The sequence below is a fragment of the Ochotona curzoniae genome, unplaced genomic scaffold (assembly GCF_017591425.1).
Source record: "Ochotona curzoniae isolate NIBS_2020 unplaced genomic scaffold, NIBS_Ocur_1.0 contig_832, whole genome shotgun sequence".
NCBI lineage: Eukaryota > Metazoa > Chordata > Mammalia > Lagomorpha > Ochotonidae > Ochotona > Ochotona curzoniae.
The window spans coordinates 4894612-4916630 of NW_024466580.1; the positions used below are offsets into that span (position 1 = coordinate 4894612).

Here is a 22019-nt window from a genome sequence, read left to right on the forward strand (position 1 = left end):
AGGGCAGTACAAGATGGCCCCAGTGCTTGGGTCCCTGCCATCCACGTGGGAGACCTGGAACAAACTCCTGGCTCCGGCTTTGGCCTGGCTCAACACTGGCATTTTATGCCCATCTGGGGAGTGAACCAGAGAATGAAGATCTCTCTGTCTCTCCCTTCTTGTGAATCTGTCTTTCAAAATAAGTAAATAATAATAAAAAAGATTATCAATAAGAAAGGAGGACAGAGTGATAGCAAGACATTTTAAATGTAGTTTTAATCTTTGCAGCATACAGATTTATTAAGTTTTCTAAAATCAGAAGCCCAAAATGTAAACAGCTGGCCATGATGCTGCTGCCAGGGGGAGCAGAGGACAGGCAGTGGGGATCCTGCGGGGACTTCCATTTGGACATGACCATCCAGGCCTGTTTCACAGATGGGAAAGTAAAGGCCCAGGGGCTGTGCCAGCTCTGTGGAGCTTTTTCCACACATTGTACTCAGCAAGGGGTAGAGATACTCCCTGGAAGAAACATAAATACTCAGTCCTTTTGGCACATTTATTTTAATTAAAAAATAAAAGTTATCTTAACATATCTGCATTGTGGCTTCAAGGGATGGCAACTGAATGAAGCAAGAACACCTTAAAATGGGTACAAAGGCACACGTGTCTTCAAACCAACCAACCTGATTCAGAAACACTTCTAACAAAGCCAAATCCCCTCCTCTCGGCTCGTTCTGGCCCACTCCCCCCAACCTTCCCACCCCCAAAACACAGGGAAAAAAACACCCACCAAATCATTACATTCTCTTTTAAAGCTACAGAAGTAAGTGCTGAGTCAGCAAAGAGCCTGGACAACTGCCCCAAGTGCTTCGAACCCTCTGCTCTGATGGCTGCCCAGGGACCAGCAGGGAGATGACAGCAGCAGCAGTCGCCCAGGTGGCAGGAGGGGTTCGTGGCCCCACAACAGGGGTTCCCCAGCCCCAGCCAGGGCAGGCAGCTGCAAGGTGCTGACTCCCTTCATCAAGGGCTTCCTGGATAAGCTGCCTTTTAGGAAGAGAACAGCGCATGTCTGTGCGCCTCCTTCAAATGCCCATGCTGACACGCCATTGAGAACTTCGGGAGGACAGGAGAAAGGTGCACCTCTTCTCTCAGTCTCCCAGGCTGCTGGAAGCTCATTTTCTCCCATTGCTCCTGACTTCTCTCTTTTCCCCCTCCTTCCCTGTCTCCCCGACCCTCTAAAGACTTTTCTTTTAGCTTAACGGTGGGGGTTCCAGAGAGACTGCTTGCACCTCCTGCGGCTGGCCTGGCTGTTCTGCCACCACGTCCAAGAGGCCCTCGCAGGTTTTGGGGTCCTGCACCTCACAAGGCTCCTCCTGTGCCTGCAAGGGTTCCACAGGCTCCTGGCTCTGGGCCTGGCTGTTCATCTTCTCTTCGGCCTCAATCTCTTCCGACGTGGGGATGGAGTTCTTCTTGGGACGACCTTTGGGCTTAGTGGGAGCTTCCTGTCCACCTTTAAGAACCTGCGTGACAAAAACAACAGTGATCACCTCAGAAACAAATTCCTCCCCTCTCTCCTGCTCACAAAACATCTAAATGTCCCATTCCTGGGCAGTCACAGGTCTGCTGAAAATACAGGAGGAGATTTTAAGTCTGTGGGAAATGAAATTTAAAAGTTTAAGTTTATTTTGCCGCAAGATATTTGGAATCCATGCATATAAAGGGGTCTTCAGAAAATTCATATTATGAAAAAACTACACAAGTATTTCAAAAGCATTTTTACAGAAAAATGAATTTTTTAAGTCCTCTGATGTTCGTAAATCATCACTTTTGGCCTACAAAGAGTGTGAGTCTTCAAACAATCAATGAACTCTTACAATATTACATATTCTATCATTTAATAAAATGAACACAAAACATAAAAGTCAACTCCAATAATAAAGAACTAAAATGTCAATGAAATAAATGTCAAATGACAAGTTCAAAGGAAGCAAGACAATGAATACACAGTGCAGGGTGAAACTCTCTAACAGGTGCAACACAAGAAATACTAAAGCTACAAATCAAAAGCCTTAAAATGTGCATGCTCTTTTTGTCACAGGAATTTTCTTAGGCCAAATTCAGAATGTCATTCAAGACTGAGACAAAGATTACTGTGCAAAAATGTTCACCGCAGGGCTTAGCACTGTAATGCAGCACCTTAAGTCTTGCTGCGAGTCCCAGCTACTCTGCTTCTGATCCAGCTTCCTGCTAATGTGCCCAGGAAAGCAACAGAAGATGGCCAAGTACCTGGGGCCTCTGTCACTCACGTGGGAGTCTCAGACAGAGTTGCTGGCTCCTGGTTTTAATTTTGCCCAAGCCTGGGTGTGACACTCATTTGGGCAGTGAACCAGTGGATGGGAAACGACTGTGTGTGTGTGTGTGTGTGTGTGTGTGTGTGTGTGTGTGTGTGTGTATTCTTCTCACTTTGTCATTCTGATTTTCAAATCAATATATCTTTAAAAAATATTCATGACAACATTGGCTGTAATAGCCAAAACTAGAGAGAAATATCCTCCAAAGTTTTAACCAGGTAATGGAGCAGGCAGCTTGGTGTATCCTACAGATTGCTTGATAGCCACTGTAACTATATGGGAGAATGTTCAATGACACAGGAAACAATGTGAATATACTCTTACAAAAAATAAGCTAATGGACAGCATAGTCTAATTTGGAGGTTAAACAACCATATACCACCTTGTTTGTAGATAAAGATGATTTAAAATTTCTTTTTATGTTTTGTTCTATATTTTCTAAGTTTTCAATAGTGATCATGTATACACATTTCTGTCAAAAAAAAAAGCGTTAAAATGCAGTTTTGTACTGCTCAAAGATGTACTAAGATAAAATATAATGCCCTAGCTTTGAAGGTAGAAAACCTACCTTTTCCACTATTGGCATTGTTTTTGAGAAAAATTCTAAAAACATAGTCTCAACCTTCCAGTCTGAAAAATGGGAATAATAGTAGTTACAGGCTAGAGGAGACAGTAACCAACGGATAATGGTGGTATAAGGGCGAGAACTAGTCAGGACAGATTTCCTTTGTTCGGAGTATGTCTCTCACTGGGCTAATGCCCTGGAGGCTGTCCCTCACCTCCAAGTCCACATTAAATACTCTATGCACATGCCCTCTTTAGAAACAACTGTCACGTGTGCCTGCTCCCTTGCTGTCCGTTGTACACTCCCTGTACACACACAGGCATCTAACACCTTCTGTGAAATGAGCAGACTTTCCATAAAGTTGTAGTCACAAGGGGAGCTCATCTCCCAAGTGGTATTGGATGATCACAAGGCACTAGCACATTTCCTATCCCAAGTTGTGACCTGCACAAGAATTCCATGTGTTTGATAGGGACAATTTTTTTATATTTATATTCTACTTTGGAATGTAACAGACACTCCTTCCTCACTGGCTCTGAACACTGAGTGTGTTTGTTCATTTTCCCAGGGTACTGCTGAGCAGTGTTTTGGGAGGACTTGCACTGATAAGTGGTAGTGGCAGGTGTTTTTGCTGATCACACACCTGAGTTAATACTGTCTTCTCCATTTGCACTCCTTGAAAGAAAAACCTGCACCTCTCCTTTCTTCTATGCTTGAAGCATCTAACTTCCAGCTAACTTCCTATACAGCCACCAAATATTTATTAACTACCTATCTTTCAAGTCAACAGCAAACACCCAGGTGCTGATTTTTAAGAACAAATATAGCAGATAATCAAAGCATAAGTTCTAGGCTGGCATTGTGATGCAGCTGTTTAAACTGCTGCCAGCATTCCATATAAGTGCCCACTTGACTCCCTGTTGCTCAACTTGTGATCCAGTTCCCTACTAATGCACCTGGAAAAGTAGCAGAAAATGGCCACCCATAAGGGAGAAACGGATGGAGCTCCATAGTCCAAGTTTCAGCCTGGACCACCCTTGGCTGCTGTAACCACTTGGGGAATCAACCAGCAGGTGCAATATCTCTCTGGTCTCTCTCTCTTTAAAACAAATTAATTTTTTAAAAACAAGTTTATTAAAAATAAATTTTAAACACTGCTTTTAGATATCCACATACCATATAGTTCACAGATTTGAAGTATACAGTCTAAAGATTTTTAGCATGGTTGCAGAGTTGTGCACTTATCACCGCAATGCAACCTTTAAAACATGTTCATGGCCACCAAAGCAAACCTCACACCCATTAGCAGTCACTCCTCCTCCCTCCTCAACCACTGAACAGCCTATACTCGCTCCAGATTGGTCAATTCTGGACATTATACATCAACAGAATCATATACTTCATGGACTTTTGTGACTGGCTTTTTTTCAAGCAGAATAAGGATCTCATGGTTTATTCAAGTTGTGGCATGTATCAGTAAGTAATATACCATTTTATATAGAAACCACAGTGTACTAACTCTTGTACCTGTTGATGGATGCTTGGGTTAGTCCTACCTTTGGATAACTGTGAAAAATGTTGCTATGAACAGAGCAGCACAGATGTCTGCTCAAGGACCTCCTTTGGCAAGAGACCCAGAAATGGAATGGCTGGATCATGGGTAACATTAACATTTTAAGGACAGGTTACCAACGTAACTGCATGATTTACACTCCAAATAACAGTACGTGTCAGTCCCAATTTTGTGTACCTAGCCAGCGCTTGCTGTTATGTCTTTTCTTTTTTTGTTCACTCTGCATTTTTAATTATTATTTTAGATGATGTTTACATAGTTAATCAGGGTGGGAAGGATCTAGGGTTAGAGAGAAGTGAGTGTGATCACTGTTTCCAAGCTTTCTGTTTGTTCTTCCCATTTCTTTGGGGAGAGGGTAGATAAGAGGATAGGTCATTTCCAGCCTCTCAACCATCCCAGTACCTGAGGATGGGAAAAGGCCATTCCATATCAATCCATTGTCACAATGTGGCACATGCTCTGAGGTTCTGCCCAGGTGGATGCAATAGTTCTGAAATGCTGTCGATCTGCTGTTGATCTCACTCACATATGGATGAGGAATCCTTTCCTCAATATCCACTGGCTGACATCATTGACCTTATAGTCTCCAACTGCCCAGATATTTGATGTTATTGTTTGGCTGGGGTAGTTGTCTATATGCTCTGCTATGGTACCAGATGTCCTCTGTAGGCCCCAATGAGCTACCATGTCCTCTATGTGCACCATGGTCTACTGTCCAGCACTCCACCCTTCACACTGAGGAGGACCAGTTTTTATAGGTAGGCTCATGGAACCAGGCCAGGTGATCTGGGCCAAGCCCCAAGCCTGGGGCTAATGGACACGCAACCCCCCTGCCGCACCCCAGCAAGTGGTCTCCAGAACATAGGCCAGGAGACCCGAGCCCCACCCCTAGGGCTCAAGGATCCAGCAGCCACTGTGTAGGCAGGCCCAAGGTCACGTGCCATGTAACCCAGCCCCCTCTGGACTCCCCACCATTGAGGCTTCAATTGTAATTCTCAGAATTGGCTTGAAATGGTATCTCACTGTTTTTCTGATTTGAATTTGCCTGGTGACTAACGAGGTTTAACCACCTTTTCTGAATGCTCCTTTGCCATTTGGAGAAAAGTCTATTCATTTTCTTAGCTCATTTTTAAATGTGGTTGTCCTTCTGAATATCTCTTATCTAAAATATTTGGTGCCAGAAATGTTTTTTTTAATTTTGGAATATTTGTACATATCGATAATGGGATAATTGGAGGATGGAACTCAAGTCTAAATGTGAAATTCACTTATATTTGTGCACATCTTATTTGCATAGCTTTATACATAGAGTCTTTTTAGTGTACATGCCACTCAACACAGACTTGTCACATGAGGTCAGGTGTGTAATTTTCCATTGGTGGTGATGTTTTGGTGCTCAAAATGTCTAGCATTTTGGAGCATTTCAGATTTCAAATTTTTGGAGTAGGACTATACCAGTTGTGTTCTGTTGTAAGGGTTCTTTTAAATATTATAGATACATATCCCTTACCGGAGAAAGACTTGTACATATTTCCTCCCATTCTACAAATTGTCCTTCACAGTACAAAAGCATTTCACAAGTCCAACTCTTTATCCTTTTGCTGTTTGTGCTTTTGGTGCCATATCTAAGACTATTTTGCCTCCTTCAACATCATGAATATTTACTCTTACATTTTCTTCTAACAGTTGTATAGTTTTAGCTCTTCATTGAATCCCATGGCCCAATTTAAGCTTGTTTTTATAGAGTGTGAGGAACACAATATGCTCATAACAAACACTTCCTCTCGACTGTGCATCAACTCAATCTGTTTAATTCCCCCAAACAGCTACAGCAAATGCGAAGGAGACATTTAACAAGATGTGGATGCCGCAGAAGCACCTCTGGGGAGAACATGTTCTCTATATTCCTTCTCAAGACAGAAAGTAGCTGATTTGACTTCAGTAAGTGCAAGCTATGGAGAGCGTTCAAGTGTGTGTGCCAAGATGGAAGGTACATGTTGAAAGCAGTTCCTCTCCATATGAAAGAGGTTATACAAAAGAAAGCTGCTCCATGGAGTAATCAAGTCAGAAAAGGGCCAGCCTGAGGAAGCCACCTAATTGGCAAAAGAGAGACCACCCCAACAATTACAGAACACCACCCACACAGCTTGGATAGACCCTACTTGGCTGCTTCCTCAAGTCACCAAAACCAAACCAAAACAAAAACAACAATCTGGCCTTTTCTAACTGCAATCAACCATTCCAGTGCAAGCAATAATTAGGAGATAAGGACCCTCTTGGCTGCTTTCCCCATGGACCTCTGGCCCCCTGCCTCCCAGCACACCTAAGACATGCAATTATCTCCAAACCTCCCATTACTAAGGCAGCTCATTCACATGCACTCTGTGGCCTCTTTCCAAGGGCCCTTCCCCCACATATCCCTAGAGCCCATGAGGTGACCTGGGTCTGGAGAAGCTAGGCGACCCACATATACAAGGCCATATACTGCTCTCTGCCTTCTGGAAAAACATCCATCCATCTACATCTGGCACCCATCTACTTTACTAGTCATGCCAACAGATATTCAAACACCCCATAGCTGCAGATGTCAAGATGGACTTCTTGCTTTCTTCCCAAAGTGCTGATGTGGGGAGCAGCTCCCAGGATTGGTGCATAGAAAACTTCCCCTTCCCTCACTGTAGTACAGAGAACGGGAAATTGAGCCAAAAGGGAGGATCTGGTAATCCAAAGGCAGAGAAGAAATTCAAACACAAAGCCTGCGGCCCCTCCCCTCTACCTCCTTAGCCAGTGTTTTCATGCTGTTCAATGTGTGAGGGGAATGTAAAATGTGTCACTATTCTCTCTGTGTCTGCTGTTAGAAGTCACCCCATCTCCTAACAGACTCTACAACCAGGAGGCTCATGAGCTAGAGTACTCCAAGCCAGCACAGACCGCAGCTTTAGAGACCAGTTAGGGCCAGGGAGTTGCAACCCATTCCCATGGAGCTCAGAAACAACTTGGGATTCTCCAGCCATTTAGAACTTCCTCCCAAGACCATGTCACTCACCCCAGCCAAAAGGCTCAGGCTCAGCCTAAAAGGGGGATGCTCCACTGTACCTCATGCAGGGTTCCAGAGTCCCAGGTCCTGGGGAGATGGCTGGAAAGATGGGGATAAGAAATGCTATGACTCCCAAGAACCTGTAGAATTCACTTTGGGTTTATCTGTCCCAATCTCCAAAACTCTGGGATCTCTGAAGACACAGGTTCTGCGGAAAGGCTAATAATGATAACAACAACAACCATCATGGAAGTCAATATCTCTTGGCTGTGTCCAGTGTGGAAGATACTTTTCTCTAGGTTTCACAGGGATTTGATCTGTCAATGCTACACCCTATAAGGTGCAAGTGAGGCATTGTACTGATGAAGAAACTAAGGTTACATAAACTGCCCTAGAGTACATGAATGGTTAATTAATAACCATTTCATGAACACTGTCTACCTAGCAGTGAGAGATATGGACGGTACATCGTGCCTGCTACTCAATTCTGTGGCTGGGAGAGGAAGGGACTTCTCACAAAAGAAATGTGCATTTTAGAGCTCAGAAGCAGCATGGAATGAAGCAGGCACTTTTGCAGCCTGTTGCAAAACACTGCAGATCCTTCTGGAAGCAAAGCCAAGAGAAATGGAAGAGAGGCTGGGTGCTCCATCTAATGTGTGAGATTAAATTTACCCAACCCGCTATAGGTTACAAATGCTGACTGGTCAAAACTAGTTGGAGATGCTATCTTGGTTTTGGCAGTACTCTCTTGGCAGCTTCATGAATAAGTCTGAGAATCAAGTGCTAATCTTTTTCCAGTTCCAATTAGGTTACTAGCCTTGAGACATCTTTATTGCCCAATTATCTTTTTCTTTTCCTCCTGAGTACCTGAAGAGATAGTCTTGAAAGAGTTATACCAGAAAAACAAATGAAGCAATCAGGATCACAACAATGCTTTGTTGTTCTGAGGGAATATTAGAATTCAGAGTCAGTGTGGAACACAACCCCTAGCATCTGGGTTCCTCCCATTTTGAAGTACTGATTCCCATTACGGACTTGCCCCCAAAAGGTTCTGATCTCTCTTGCTGCCTGCCATATCCTCTCCACCTTTACTGGGCACATCTCTCTTGAGGCATTCAAACCATTTACAAGGTACTTTCCCCTGAAACTTGTTCTTCTCTGTGTTGCCTGTGAACTCTGCAAATCCCTCTGCTGTGGCCCTGATCACTTGTATAATTGCAAGTTTCCAGGTCTGTCACCCCTTCTACTTAAATATCTTTCCCAAACGTTTTTCTTTAATGGACAGTTTCCAGTCTCACCTTTGCATCTCCACTGACTGCTGAGACTACATGTTCACTAACTTATTGATGAGGTGAAAGGATGCTTGCCAATCTTGCTCCACAAAGGGACGTGAATTCAGCTGGCCTGTGGATCATTCTCTGAGGTCAGATCTGCCAAGTGACTTGCATTTTGCTTTACATAGCATCGATAACCATCAATAACCAGCCCCCAGCTATGCCAGTAGCACAGCGGCTGGTAAAAAACAAGTGATGTCAGAGGCAAAGGCACACGCGTCCTCCTACAAGTCCTGGGAGGTTTCTGGCAGAGATTGCTGGCTGTCGATTCGTTACTCATCTGACTCATGAGAAGATTGCTGATAACCAATGTGAACAATGCCTCTGCTACTCGGGAGACATTGATTTTGATGACGATGATTGACGAGGAAAGAAGTGGGTGGTGGAACTTACACAGAAAGCAGTGAATGGACTTGTCCAAAAAACTGCCAGGGAGGGGCAAGCCTGGGAATACAGCCCAGTATCTCCCTTCCAAATCTGGTTCTTTCTGAAACCAATCCCCTGAAAGTTCCACGTGTGGGGTGTCAACTGAACCCCATTCTTCCATTTTAGTTTCTCCCCGCAACTTTCCTTTCCATCTTTCCTATGGACCCTTTCAAGTTATAAATCAGCAATGGAGTGGGCATTTAGCACAGTGGTCAAGATGCCACTGGGATGCCTGTATCACATACTGGAGTGCTTCAGCTTGAGTCACAGCTCCCCTCCTAATCCCACCTTCCCAGAATGTACACATGGATCACCAAGAATAGGGCAACCCTTAAGTCTGCAGCCCCAGCACTCTCTTCACTGAGCTCTGCCCTTGCCCCTCATCATTTACATTCATCTGCTTTGAAAAATTTAGATAAAATAATTCCTTTAAAAAGAAAGACATAAGTGTCCATACCTCCAATGTTAGCATACAACTAAATGGCAGAATTATGACTTATGACCATTTATGAAGGACTGTACTATTGTAATAATATAGAGAAAATCAGTAGGGTGGGGAGTGTGTGTGGAAGGGGGTGGGGAATTCCAGGGCCTATGGAACTGTATTATGAAATAATAAAATAAAAATTTTTAAAAAGAAAGATATAGGGCAGGTACTATGGTGAAACTGGCTAGGCTGTTGTTTGTCATGCTGGCAAGCCCTATTGGAACGCCAGTTGGAGTCCAGTTGCCTTGCTTCTGATCCACTTTGCTGGTGATGTGCCTTAGAAAGCAGCAGAGGATGACTTAGTACTTGGATCCCTCGAGCCCCAGATAAGAGACCCGGATCAAGTTCCACCAAGTTCCTAACTTTGGTTACTCAGCCCTGGCCACTGAGGCCATTTGAGGAGTGAACCAGCAAACAGTAGATTTTTTTCCTCTTGTAGCTCCCTTTCTCTGTGTCCATCTGCAGTTCAAGTAAATAATGTAACTCTTTTTAGCAAGGATAAACGACAATGAAATTGAGTTCCTCAAAACGTGAGGTATTTTAAGTTAGATGGAAAATATTAAAGATGGAAAGACTAGACAATAATGTGTCAAGAAAACTATGATAATTAAAGTATGTGTTTCAGGGTAGCCTGAAAGCTGCTTAATATGCATGTTCCCAGCCCTGGAATCACCTGCTACACAGGTGACTGTGCTGCCAGCTAAAGCTTGGGAACTCCTTCATTAAGGGATGCACAGCTAGCAGAACAGGTGTCATCAGAAACAAAGAGAGCTGACTTCTATTCTTGGCTCTTGGTGGGAGGGGAAAGGAAGTGCTTTGAAAAGGCCAGCAGGTGGGGTTACAACTGGCATCTGAGAAGCTTGTGGGTTTTCTTTGATTTCTAAGGAAAGTGAAAAAGAATCTCTCTGGTTAGGAATCCAGGTCAAGAAGCCAAGAGCTTATCCTGCAGTTCAAACAGCCTTGTTCCCAGCCAGATTTTAGCAATCCTCCCAACCTCAGTCACCCCAAACACCAGGTGGTCCTTCCTGCCTCACAGTGTTCCTTTGGCAAGCACTCTTCCCACCATGATGAGCCCAGGGTGAGACTCACTCTGCCCTTTCTTACCATTTTCTTCCATTTCATTCTGCGGTTCTGATACCAAGTCTTCACCTGCAGCTGAGTGAGCCCCAGGGACTGTGCCAGGTCCAACCTAGAAGATGAGATATGAAGGGAGCATGAGGAAGATGGCAGATGGCAGTGGGGATGGGATCCTCCTGACCTGCTCCAGGCAGCTGTTACCAAAATTTGAATCTCCTCCAGCAAATCAACTCAGGGAGATTTTCTTTGCTTCCAAGAACCCCCTGGGAACTCTGGGAAACTCAGGGACAGTGAGAAACGAGGGAGAGCTATGGTAGTCCACCCCTGGAAACATGAACCATAACAGCTGTAGCTTCTTAGGTGGACACCACTCATCACCTCACGGCCATCCAAATTCCACCTCTGGCAGGTAAGCCTGCCAAGGTCATCGCCATTGCCCCTCAGAGGCCAGCAGTCCCCCAGATGTCCCACATTCTCAGCTTTTGTCTAATCACAGAGCATGTGGGATTCCTGCCTCCCTAATGTCACAGCAAGGGCAGCTTATAGCTTTCCTTTCTTTACATCCATGAAGTGTTTTGTGGCCTTGAAATCCTGAACTGAACATCAAAAATATTTTTGATAGATTGAATCATTCCTTACAGTTGCCCTATATTGTTTTAGCAATTAAGGTGCTATAAATGATTGAACAAAAAACATTACATATGCAGCCCTCCTACCTCCTTTGCTCCCTCAATACTGATTCTGAATTTTTTATAACCTTCTGAGGAATCCCCAAAGTCTAAGCCATTCGTGGGGTGTATAAAGTTGAGATTTATTTTAACACCACAGCATCCTAGACTACTTGCTAAGCCATGCTATGTGCTACCAGCTGGATTTCTTTTGCAATACTGTGAAGTAGATATACTTATTTCCATTTCACAGATGACTAATTTGAGGCTCAGAAAGATCTCAATAACTAGGACCAGATCTTATTAGTTGGTTCTGTAAATAGTTTTATTAGAACACAGGCATGCTCATCCGTTTATACTTTTGTCTTTGGCTGCCTCTGCTGTAACATTAGAGTTGAGTAGTTGTAACAACCACACAGCTCCAAAGTACTGCCTTAGCCGGTTCTTACTGAAAAACTTCTTGATTCCTCGTAGGTGACCCTAGAGTCAGAAATGGAGGCAGTATTCAAACTCACTTAATTCTGCTCGGTATTGGGCTTATGCCACCTTTACCCACAATATTTTGTACAAGTTGGATGGGAAATATTGGGGTCTGGTGCTGTAGTGCCCCAGGTTAAATTGCTGCTTACAATACCTGAATCTCATATGAGCACTGGTTTGAATCCAGCTGCTCCACTTCCTTACCTGTCCCTGCTAAAGGGTTGGAAAAAAACAACAGAGGATGGGCCCTTGCCACATATGCAGGAGACCCATATGCAGACCCTGGCTTCTGTCTAGCCCAACCCCAGCTGTTATAGTCATCTGAGAAGTAAATCAGCAAATGAAAGAGTAATCTCTCTCTCTCATCTCCCCCTTCCCTGTAACTCTACCTTAAAGATAAATCCATCCTTACAAGAAATTAAAAAATAAGTTAAAATGGGGAACTGGGGAGATTACATCCCACAGAGTAGCCAACATCCCATGTGATATGTGTGGAATGAGAAATGGAAGTCTGTGGCCAAGCTTCCGATCCTACTTTTGGCAGCTAACTCCTGGCCAAGTCTAGCCTAGCACCTTTTGGAGTTAGCAATAGCCATATCCCCAATGTTGCTCAAGGAAGCAGTAACTTGCTTGCTTGAGGCTGCCATCCTCAGTATAGCTCAGGCAGTGTCCAGTGCTTTCTGAAGTTCCCCGGAATTCTGAGGGCGGCCACATGCAGATCTAAGGCCTGGAGTCTCACAGCCCACAGAGGCGCAAGCCTGAGCCGTCAGCAACCTCAGCTATGAATTTTCATTAGCAACTTTTTGTGGGGAGATCTGACCACTAGGAAGATCAACTGGTACCCGAAGGGTCTAGGTGCTAATGCTGACACTGGCAGGTGCAGATGCCCCACTGCCTTACAACTTAAATTTTCAACAGTAAAAATAGAATCTTCTTTCAAGGGGCTTTGGAATCTGCCATAAACATACACTCACACATGTCTGGTCATCCCTGTGCAAGGGCTACTGGCAGCTGACAGTTTTATTGAAAACAATAAATGGATTGAAATCAACAAATCACCTTAGTTCTTTCCATTAACAAAGCATCATTTCCGAAGCAGTCACTCCTGAAGAACCCAGATCAGAGGACCATGCCACAGACTTCTGGTGTCCCCAGTTCTCTGGGGGCTTTGGTGGTCCCCCAGGTCCTTCCTGTGTTTTGGCAGTTCCTGCCTGAGCCCGGTTCACCTGGGGCTATCAGATACATTAGTCAATGGAAGGTTCACAGCTCTGCCACTGCATCAGCCAACAGTGTTAGCTCACTTGGGAAGCATGCCTCCTTGACTCACTCTGGCTACAGAAACATGCTTCACTGTCATCAGCTTTCTCTCATTACCTGCCACCGTTACAAATTCTCACTTCCCTGCGTATTCGTTTAAATGGAGTCACCTAGGAAACCGGGCAAACAAACACAGAGGAAGAGGGCACAGACTGGGAGAAGAGGGCGCGCTCATGGCTCCGGTCACGTAGGGAGGCAAGGAAGAGCTGAGAAGGCGGACTGAGGCAGCAGGCTGATGCCAGCCGGCTGGTGTCCTCCTCCCAGGCAGGTGAATCAGTCTTGTGTAGGCCATCTGAGAAGTGCCTGGGCAGGTTATCAGGAAACCCTGGAAGGTTTATGTAAAAGTAACATTTCTATAAAGGCCGTTTCTCTGACTTTAGAAAAATTAGCCTAAATCAAATTGCTACTGCCATTGCTGAAGCCCCTTAGAAACACCACTGCACAACTCAGAGATGGTAATGAGGCTCGCTTCACGTGGGTGCACAAATACAGGAGGCTCACAATTACCTGGGAAGAGGTGGAGCATCAAAACAACTATTAAACACCAGGGTGCACTGTTCACTGATCTCCCACGCATAGGCTTGTCTCCATTGTCACCACAAGACAATGTCCATATGCAAAAGAGAAGTCCCCACAGAACCTTCCCTGCCTTCCAATATCAGCTAATTGATATCCCTATTTAGTGGTGGCCCAATCCAAGAACCACAGAATTGCTAGCTCCCACAGTGTCAAGTCTGTCCATTCTATCTTCAACACTGCTCTCCCATCTATTCTCTCCCTTTATTCCCATTGTCTCCAATGACGCTCCCTGCATTCTCTCCTAACTGGTTTCCCATCTGTTAATTCTGTAACCACCAGTTACAGTGCCACCAAAACTTTGATTCTCACATGGGAATCTGGATCTGTCACTTATAGCTCTTAATAGCTGCTGGCTGCCTGAAAACACAATGCACAATCTTTATTTTCCTTTATTTGAAAAAGGAGGAGACAAACAGAGCTCCCATCTGCTGGTTCCTACCCCCAAATGCCTGCAAGTTTGGGATAGGCTGAGCTGAAGCTGGGAGCTCAGTATAAGTTTCCCATACAGGTGGCTGATTCCTTATCTGCTTCCCAGGGACTGCATTAGCAGGAAGCTGGGGTCAGGAGATGAGGTGGGAATGGAACCATGCCCAAATGCCTGCCCCCTTTGAAGCCTACATTCTTTGGCCAGGGCCTTCTCACTTTTTTGATTTCATCTTTACCATGTCCCTGCCACTCCTGAGCCTGGAGATAGATAACTCTACCCACTCGCAGAGCCCTCAACTGCCTGGGAAACATGTCATGTACCTTCTGTGTGTCAGTCCTTTTCAATACAATGCCTTGTTTGAAATTAAAGCTCTCCTTAAGTATAACTTCCCCTGAGAAGGCTTCTAGGCCTTGCTTATGGTATCACAGTTATGTACACATTCCTTCTCCATGACCTCCTTTTGAGCAAGATCACAGACTGGCTTCAGTGCCCCCAGGCAGACCCTCAGCCAACAGCTGGTGGTTTCCAGCTCATGAAATTCCCTGCTAGTGATCCACAGAATCCCTCTCACTGAAATCCTCATCCCTCTTACTAAATAGTTTCCAAGATTTGTCTGCATTTCCTTCCCTTTCTTTCTGGAAGCACAAAAGCCAAACTGGATTTAGATAAGGCAGTGAGCAAAGGACCAGCAAAAATCCCCTTAATAAATCAGACCTCCATTAGTACAGCCATGACCAGAGTGAGCTTGAAGGAACAAGACACATCCCATGCCTGTTTGTAGTGCAGCTCTTTTCTGCTTCTGCCTCTGGTCCTAACTGGGACACCTGGCACTTCCTCAGCTACATCCAGCCAGCCCCTTCCAAGCAAGAGGTATTGGATAGACGGGAGATTCGGATGCTCAGGATGCATGGCTTTATATATTCAGCCTGTTTCCCTCCCACTGAGACCCTGAGCAACCATTCACTACCCCTGAGCTTGCTCCTTCCATTAGAGTGATACCAGTCAGTCCAGCCACAGGCAGGCTATCGGGAAATGGGTTCCATTGGGTCCAGAGAAGGCGACCCCTTCCATGTACCCTCACCTGTCTGGGGTGGACAGATACTTCTGCTTCTGGAATTTCTTCTCCAGGCCCATGAGCTGCAGCTCCGTGAAGATGGTGCGACTGCGGCGGGGCTTCTTCTGCCGCGGCGTGGGTTGCTCCGTCTCTGACTCGCTGCTCGCCAAAGCCTCACCGCCCGGGGTCTCAGCAGACCCGGCCTCAGCGACAGGCCGGCGAGATAGCGCCTGGCCAATTCCCGGGCTGGCAGGGACCAGGTGGGAGATGACCGCAGGCTGTCGGGTGATCACGGAGAGGAGAGGATATGCCCGAAGGGAAGGGGCACCTGGAAGAGAAACGGGTAGGTGGATCACTGCGGGGAGCTGGGTGTGGCACCTGGGAGCCCTCAGAGGGCTAGGTTGCTGAGAGCTGTCTGAGGGTTTCCTGTCCCCATGGACATGCAGGAAGTGAAGCAGAAGTAATGCCAGGTGGCAGTGGCGACAGGGAAGCTGGAGGTCTGCCCAGTCAGGACCCAAAGCCTGGCAGGGGCTCCTGTAAGTCTTTGCTTGTAAGCGAGCCCTTCCTCAGTCTCCTTTTTAAAGACCTACATTTTCCTTTCACAGATATGGATCAAAAGGACCAAGCAGGGGAAAAGTCAGGATAAGCTAGAATGCCATCACTCCTTAGAAACTCAATACCAATTTCTAACAAGCCAACTTCCTGACTACCAGTTGCAGTTTTTTCAACACACTCCGGAAACCAGGAATCTCTCGGAGGGCTCTCATCGCCTTTGTCAGAAGTAGAAGGATCACTTCCACTGTAGTTAATTCCTTTACTGCAGAGCTGAGCAATCCATCTTGGGAAAGTGAACCAACTTGCCTAAAATCACACAGCTAAGAAAAGGCAGATTTGGGATCAAATAAGTGCTCTGATTGGAGTCCATACTCCTAGCCCCACCTCATGAATCACATACAAACACCATTCAGAAGAGGGGAAGGATTTGAATTCACCTGAAAACTCAGATTAGCTTTACCAATTTTTTTTTCAGAGACATAGAGCTGAAGAGAGAGACAGAGGGAGAAGTGAGAGGGAGAGAGGGGGGGAAAAGAGAGAGAGAATCCCCAAAGAAGCAAAGAGCTGGGGCTGGGCCATGGCAGAAACTGAGACCCAGAAACTCAATCCAGATCTCCTCCATGGGTGGCAGGAACCCAACTCCTTCAGATATGAAAACTCCATTAGCAGGAAACCAGGATGGGGAACCAGGAAATGAACTCGGGGACTCTGCGGTGTGGTATGCAGGCATCTTGGCTGCTTGGCATAGCCCCAGCCTCAGGTCCTGCTTGACACAGTGCTTGGAGGGCTCTCAGGCTGCTCAGAGCTGAACTGAAGCTGGTTACCAGTGTCCATCTCATGGTGCCAAAGCACAGGGGTTTGGTCAGACATGCACTTGTTATCTGCCACTCCTGCTTTAGGAATTTACAGACGGGGTGCTTTTCCAGTTGACAATCTGAGAAGACATGAGAACTGAAGTGAAGCAGTTCTTTGTTTTCCTTATTCAATAGTATGAGTTTAAACATGTCCGGATCATTACCCATGACAATCATTTTGTCATCTGCACAGGGAATAAGAGATTGCAAAGGAGAGATTGCAAAGAATCTCTCAAGCTCTAATACGAGGGTACTTCACAAAGCATATGGGGAATATGTAGTATAGGAATTACACAGACAGCACAAACCTATGTTCCTAATACGTTTTAAAGTTCCCTATATACTGTTGCCAGGAACACGCTTCTGAGCTCTAGTATCTGGCACCTGATGAGGATAAAGAAGGCTCAGGCAGCAGTGATAACTCAGCACAAGAAAGGCAAGCATCCGAACAAGCAGACATTTGCATGAATCCACGGAACAGCATAGGCACTGCCAGGGCTCCTGAGCTCGGGATCTCTTCTCTGGGTGGGCTTTGCTCTTCTTCCTTACTCATTCTCTGTTACTGAAACAGACAACTTCTCTTGTTCTCTGAGTCCCCTCCTAGAAAGGCTCAGCAGAAACCACCAGGGGTTAAACAGTCATCTATTGCCACGTGTCACAACTTCCATGAGCCCTCCAACCAAGGCTAAACCTTGAGGTCTTGTACTGTGGATTCCTTGGAAGGAAAACTTGAGAGCTACACATTACAGCAGGAACGTGAGTGAGGATTCCTGGGCTTCTGACTTCGGATCACCCAGTTTAAAACACGAAGTGCTATTTTCTGAAAAATGTACCAAAAAGTTTCTTACATAGGTGGAAGATCTTTCACATCTAAGTCATGTTTTGCTTTAATTTTTTTCACTGCTTCCAAATAGGACTGACTTTACCAGGACAATTCATCTTCTGGAAACTCAAACTTCTTGAGATAAGAAATGTCTAATTATTTAACCTGGCATGATAGCCAAATGGCTGATTCCTTGCCTTGCATTGGCCAGCATCCCATATGGATGCTGGTTCTAATCCTGGCAGTCCTGCTTCCCACCCAGCTGGTGGCCTGGGAAAGCAGTCAAGGATGGCCCAAAGCCTTGAGATCCTGCAGCCGCATGGGAGACCTAGAAGAGGCTCTTGGCCTCAGAATGACTCAACTCTGGGCGTTGTGGCTGCTTGGGGAGTGAACCAGTGGACAGAAGATCTTTCTATCTCTCCTCCTCTATGTATATCTGCCTTTCTAATAAATAAACACACAAATAAATCTAAATTAAAAAAAAATGTCTACTTATCTGTGAACAAAGGTGTTTTAAATCATCTTTCTCCTTTGTGGAGGTTTCTTGTGTTTTGCCTAACATTGAAAAATGTTTAAAAATATGATCGTATGTAGTATTGGTAAGGACATGGGAAAACAGGCATAGATAGGACTGCAGGGGCAAGTGTATAGGCAGAGAAACCAGTGAGGAGGCAAGGCCTTGTTTCAGAGTTCTCTCCATATCCCAGAGAGGCAGCAGCTGTGGCAGTGAATGGTAATCCAGTTTAAGGGATATTTTATAGTTAGTGTTCAAAGAACTTATTGGAGACTAAATGTCAGATCTGAAAGAAGGGAGCTAGTGGGTGGGTGAAGGGAGTGCTGTTGGGTGATGCCTGGGAGTTTGGTCTTAGCAATTGAAGGAATAATGGTGCTCCAACCCAAGATAGGAAGGGTTTAAAAAAAAAAAGAATCAGGACTGGGTGGGAAAAACCATGGCTATTAGACATCTTGGATGTGTTGTGGACAAGACAATTGGATAAACTAGCTTGGAGTTTGTGAAGGGGTTAGGTTGCAGGCACAACTTAAGTTCATGAGAGTGTAAGTGGCGGTTCATGCTGTCCAGCTGAGTGGGATCACCCAAGGAACTAGTGAAATAAAGAAACCAACCTAGGCCGACATTGCAAGCCATAAGGAGAAGAAGAAGAGGAAAACAAGCCAAAGAGCTCGAGAAGGACAGAGAAGTCATATGAACATCAGTATCCTATAATATCCTAAGGTTTAGATGACATTTTGTATTATTGGCATATTCAACACGTATGTGCTATTTTATTAATTAAAAAGGAATAATTAGATCGAGATGAGTTTTGAATTTCACTGCCACTCTAAAAACAATTATCAAAAGGACTTATAATTTACTGATCCTTGAAGATACAAATAATTAAAACTTCTAGAAGCAATGAAAAGAAAATCAATCTTGACATGGAATATAAGTTTGATTTTATGCCACTACAAATGAAACAAGTGCTGTTCCACTACTAAGGATGACTCTCTTAGCCACCTTTGAATCAGGGTCTATTGAATTCTGTTTTTATGTTAGAAAATGTTCGGGTTCTTATGCTATGTAAACTTATTTTTTTTCTTTTAAAACAAATATTGTTTAATATGGAGAAGTACAATTTTCTCAACAAGTGGTGCTAGAGGAACTTGACATCCATTTACCAAGAAGAAATGGACCTACATCTCATAAATTATTTTAAAAATTCAGTCACAATGGATACAGACCTACATGTAAGAACAAGCCCATAGAATTCTTAAAAGAAAGTCTAGGTGAGAAATTTTGTGACTTTGAGTTAGGGCAAAGAGTTCTTAGTTTTGACACTAAAAAGCTGATACCCAAAAGAAAAATGCAAAAAACGGATTTTTCAGGCCTGGTGCGATAGTGTAGCAGCTAAGTCCTCACCTTGAAGGCGCAGGAATCCTATATGGGCACCAGTTCGTGTCCTGGTGGCCCCGCTTCCCATCCACTCCCTGCTTATAACCTGGGAAAGCAGTGGAGGACAGCCCAAGACTTGCGACCCTGTGCCAGTGTGGGAGACCTGAAAAGAAGCTCCAGGCTCCTGGCTTCAGATCACGCAGCTCCAGCCGTTGCAGCAGCTTGAGGATTGAATCAAGGGATGGAAGATCTTCCTCTCTGTCTCTCCTCCTCTCTCTATATCTGACTGTGTAATAAAAATAAATAAATCTTTAAAAATTTATTTTCATCTAAGTTAGCTATTGTGTTTAAAGGAAAACTACTCTAAAGTTGGAAAAACAAGTTAAAAGTGAGAGAAGATATTTTAAAATTTTACACCTGACAAATGACTGATTTGTATGTAAAGAACTCTCAAAATTCAATAGCTCCAAGATAACCTTTTAAAAATGAGCAAAAGTGTTGAAGTAGCTTCCAAAGAAGAGTACACAGAAAATAAGTATATGAAGGCTTTAAGGAAATGCAGATTGAAACAGCCACGAGATACCATCACACATCAACTAGAATGAATTATTATTATTTTTTAATAACCAGACAGTGTCAAGTGTTGACAAGGATAGAGAATGCATCCTGGTGGGAACCCAATAGGGTAGAGATTCCTTGGAAAGGGATTCAAGCAGTTGCTTACAAAGTGAAATACAGTCACCCTGGGACCCTGTAAAACCTGTTCCTAGCTAGGTGTTAACACACGTGAAAAGAAAACAAGAAAACCTGTATGCAAATTCATTATTAGTAATTACCAAAACCTGGGAAGAAGCCCAATGCCCCTGGGTGGGGTGTTAGGACACCAAACTGTGGTTTGTACAGGCACTTAATGAGATACTACTCAGATAGGAAGGGGGCTAGCAAACTATTGATTGACACAACATCACGGATGACTCTCAAATATGCATTGTGATAAGTGAAAGCAGCTGGACAGAAAAGGACATATGGCTGCCTATCCATGACATTCTGCAAAAGGCATCACTCGGGATGGGGAAAAAGATGCCAGAGGCTAAGGCTGGGGGAAGAATTTGACTACCAAGTGAAAGCAAAGGGAATTGCATGGCGGGGGAAAGAGTTACTGAAATTGTTCTGTATGTTGACAAATGCAGTAATCATTAATCAGCAAACTTTCTGTACTTTTCAAAATTTATATGTGTAAGTTGAAACAGTGAATTTTTACTAAACACATTTAAATGACTTAAAAAAGAAATGAAAAGTTAATAAATAGATAAAGGATATTTTTTAATTTCAGAAATTTACACATTAAAAGAGTCTTCTCACTTTTTTTCAAGGCCAAATGGTAGGGATAAACTTGCAGAAATGTTTCTACATACATACAAAGGCTTATTCCAAACTTGATAATATGTATGCTAATCTAATGGAATATAAATTTATAGGATGTTTATTTTGTAAAATAGGTGTGTCAATTTATTTTTTGAAGTAGACTGCCAATAACCCTAATACCATATACTGATTTCTCCAATGCTATTTTTAAAAATATTCATATTATTTTATTGCTTTTACTTGTTAATTCTTGTATTCTCCCTTTTTTCCAAGGTGATTTTATTATTTATTTTTTACAGTGTTTTTTAAGTATCTGTGATTATGTTCATCTTGAGCTCATTCTACCTTCTGGTTAGTTTTTTAAATTTTTTATTTTATGATACAATTTCATACGATCTTGGATTTCCCTTGCCCCTTCCCAAATTTTTACTCTCCCCATGAATTCCCCCATATTATTACAATTTCATAGTCCTTCATAAGCAGTCATAAGTCCATTATTCTGTGATCTAAGTGTATCACGACATTATGGATAGTCCCTTTCTGATTATTTTAAATACTTTTTGTAGCTATGATAATTCCCAATGAAATGAGGATAGGAATTTTTTGCTCATCAGAGTCCCAGGAGTCTGCTGGAGAATTTTTAGCAGGTGATTTCTGAGGCTTGCCTGTTTTTCTAGAAGATCCTTGGAAACTGAACAAGAACCACCCAAGGACTACAGAGAGGGATAGTGATGTGGACAGGATGAAGGAGCATGAGCAGGAAGGGGGTGAGCAGTCAGAAAGTCAACTGCACGGAGGGTTGGGGCACGCATTGAGAGGCTGATGTGAGTTTGCAACTTTGAGGAAGAAGGCAGGCTATTTATTTATTTTTTAAAAATAGTTATTTAGTTTTTAATTGGAAAGGCAGATATACAGAGAGGAGGAGAGACAGAGAAGATCTTCCATCCCTTGATTCAATCCCCAAGTGGCCGCAACAGCCGGTGCTGAGCTGATCCAAAGCCAGGAGCCAGGAACTTCTTTCTGGGTCTCCCACGTGGGTGCAGGGTCCTAAGGCTTTGGGCTGTCCTTGACTGCTTTCCCCGGCCACAGGCAGGGAGCTAGATGGGAAGTGGAGCTGCTGGGATTAGAACTGGTGCCCATATGGGATCCTGGTGCATTCAAGGCAAAGACCTTAACC

The 22019-nt window shown here is 44.1% G+C and overlaps 1 protein-coding gene across 1 annotated transcript in view; it reads right to left on the reverse strand.

Moving 5' to 3' along the window:
* Positions 1-789: 789 nt before the first annotated feature.
* The window catches only part of BARX2 (BARX homeobox 2), a 69658-nt gene continuing 48428 nt past the window's right edge, over positions 790-22019 (reverse strand). Inside the window, exons 2-4 of the mRNA XM_040992641.1 lie at positions 15382-15682; positions 10857-10941; positions 790-1499 (exon numbers count right to left, since the gene is read on the reverse strand). Coding sequence (XP_040848575.1) covers positions 1230-1499; positions 10857-10941; positions 15382-15682 — 656 coding nt within the window. The 3' untranslated portion in view covers positions 790-1229. The remainder of the gene's footprint in view (positions 1500-10856; positions 10942-15381; positions 15683-22019) is intronic.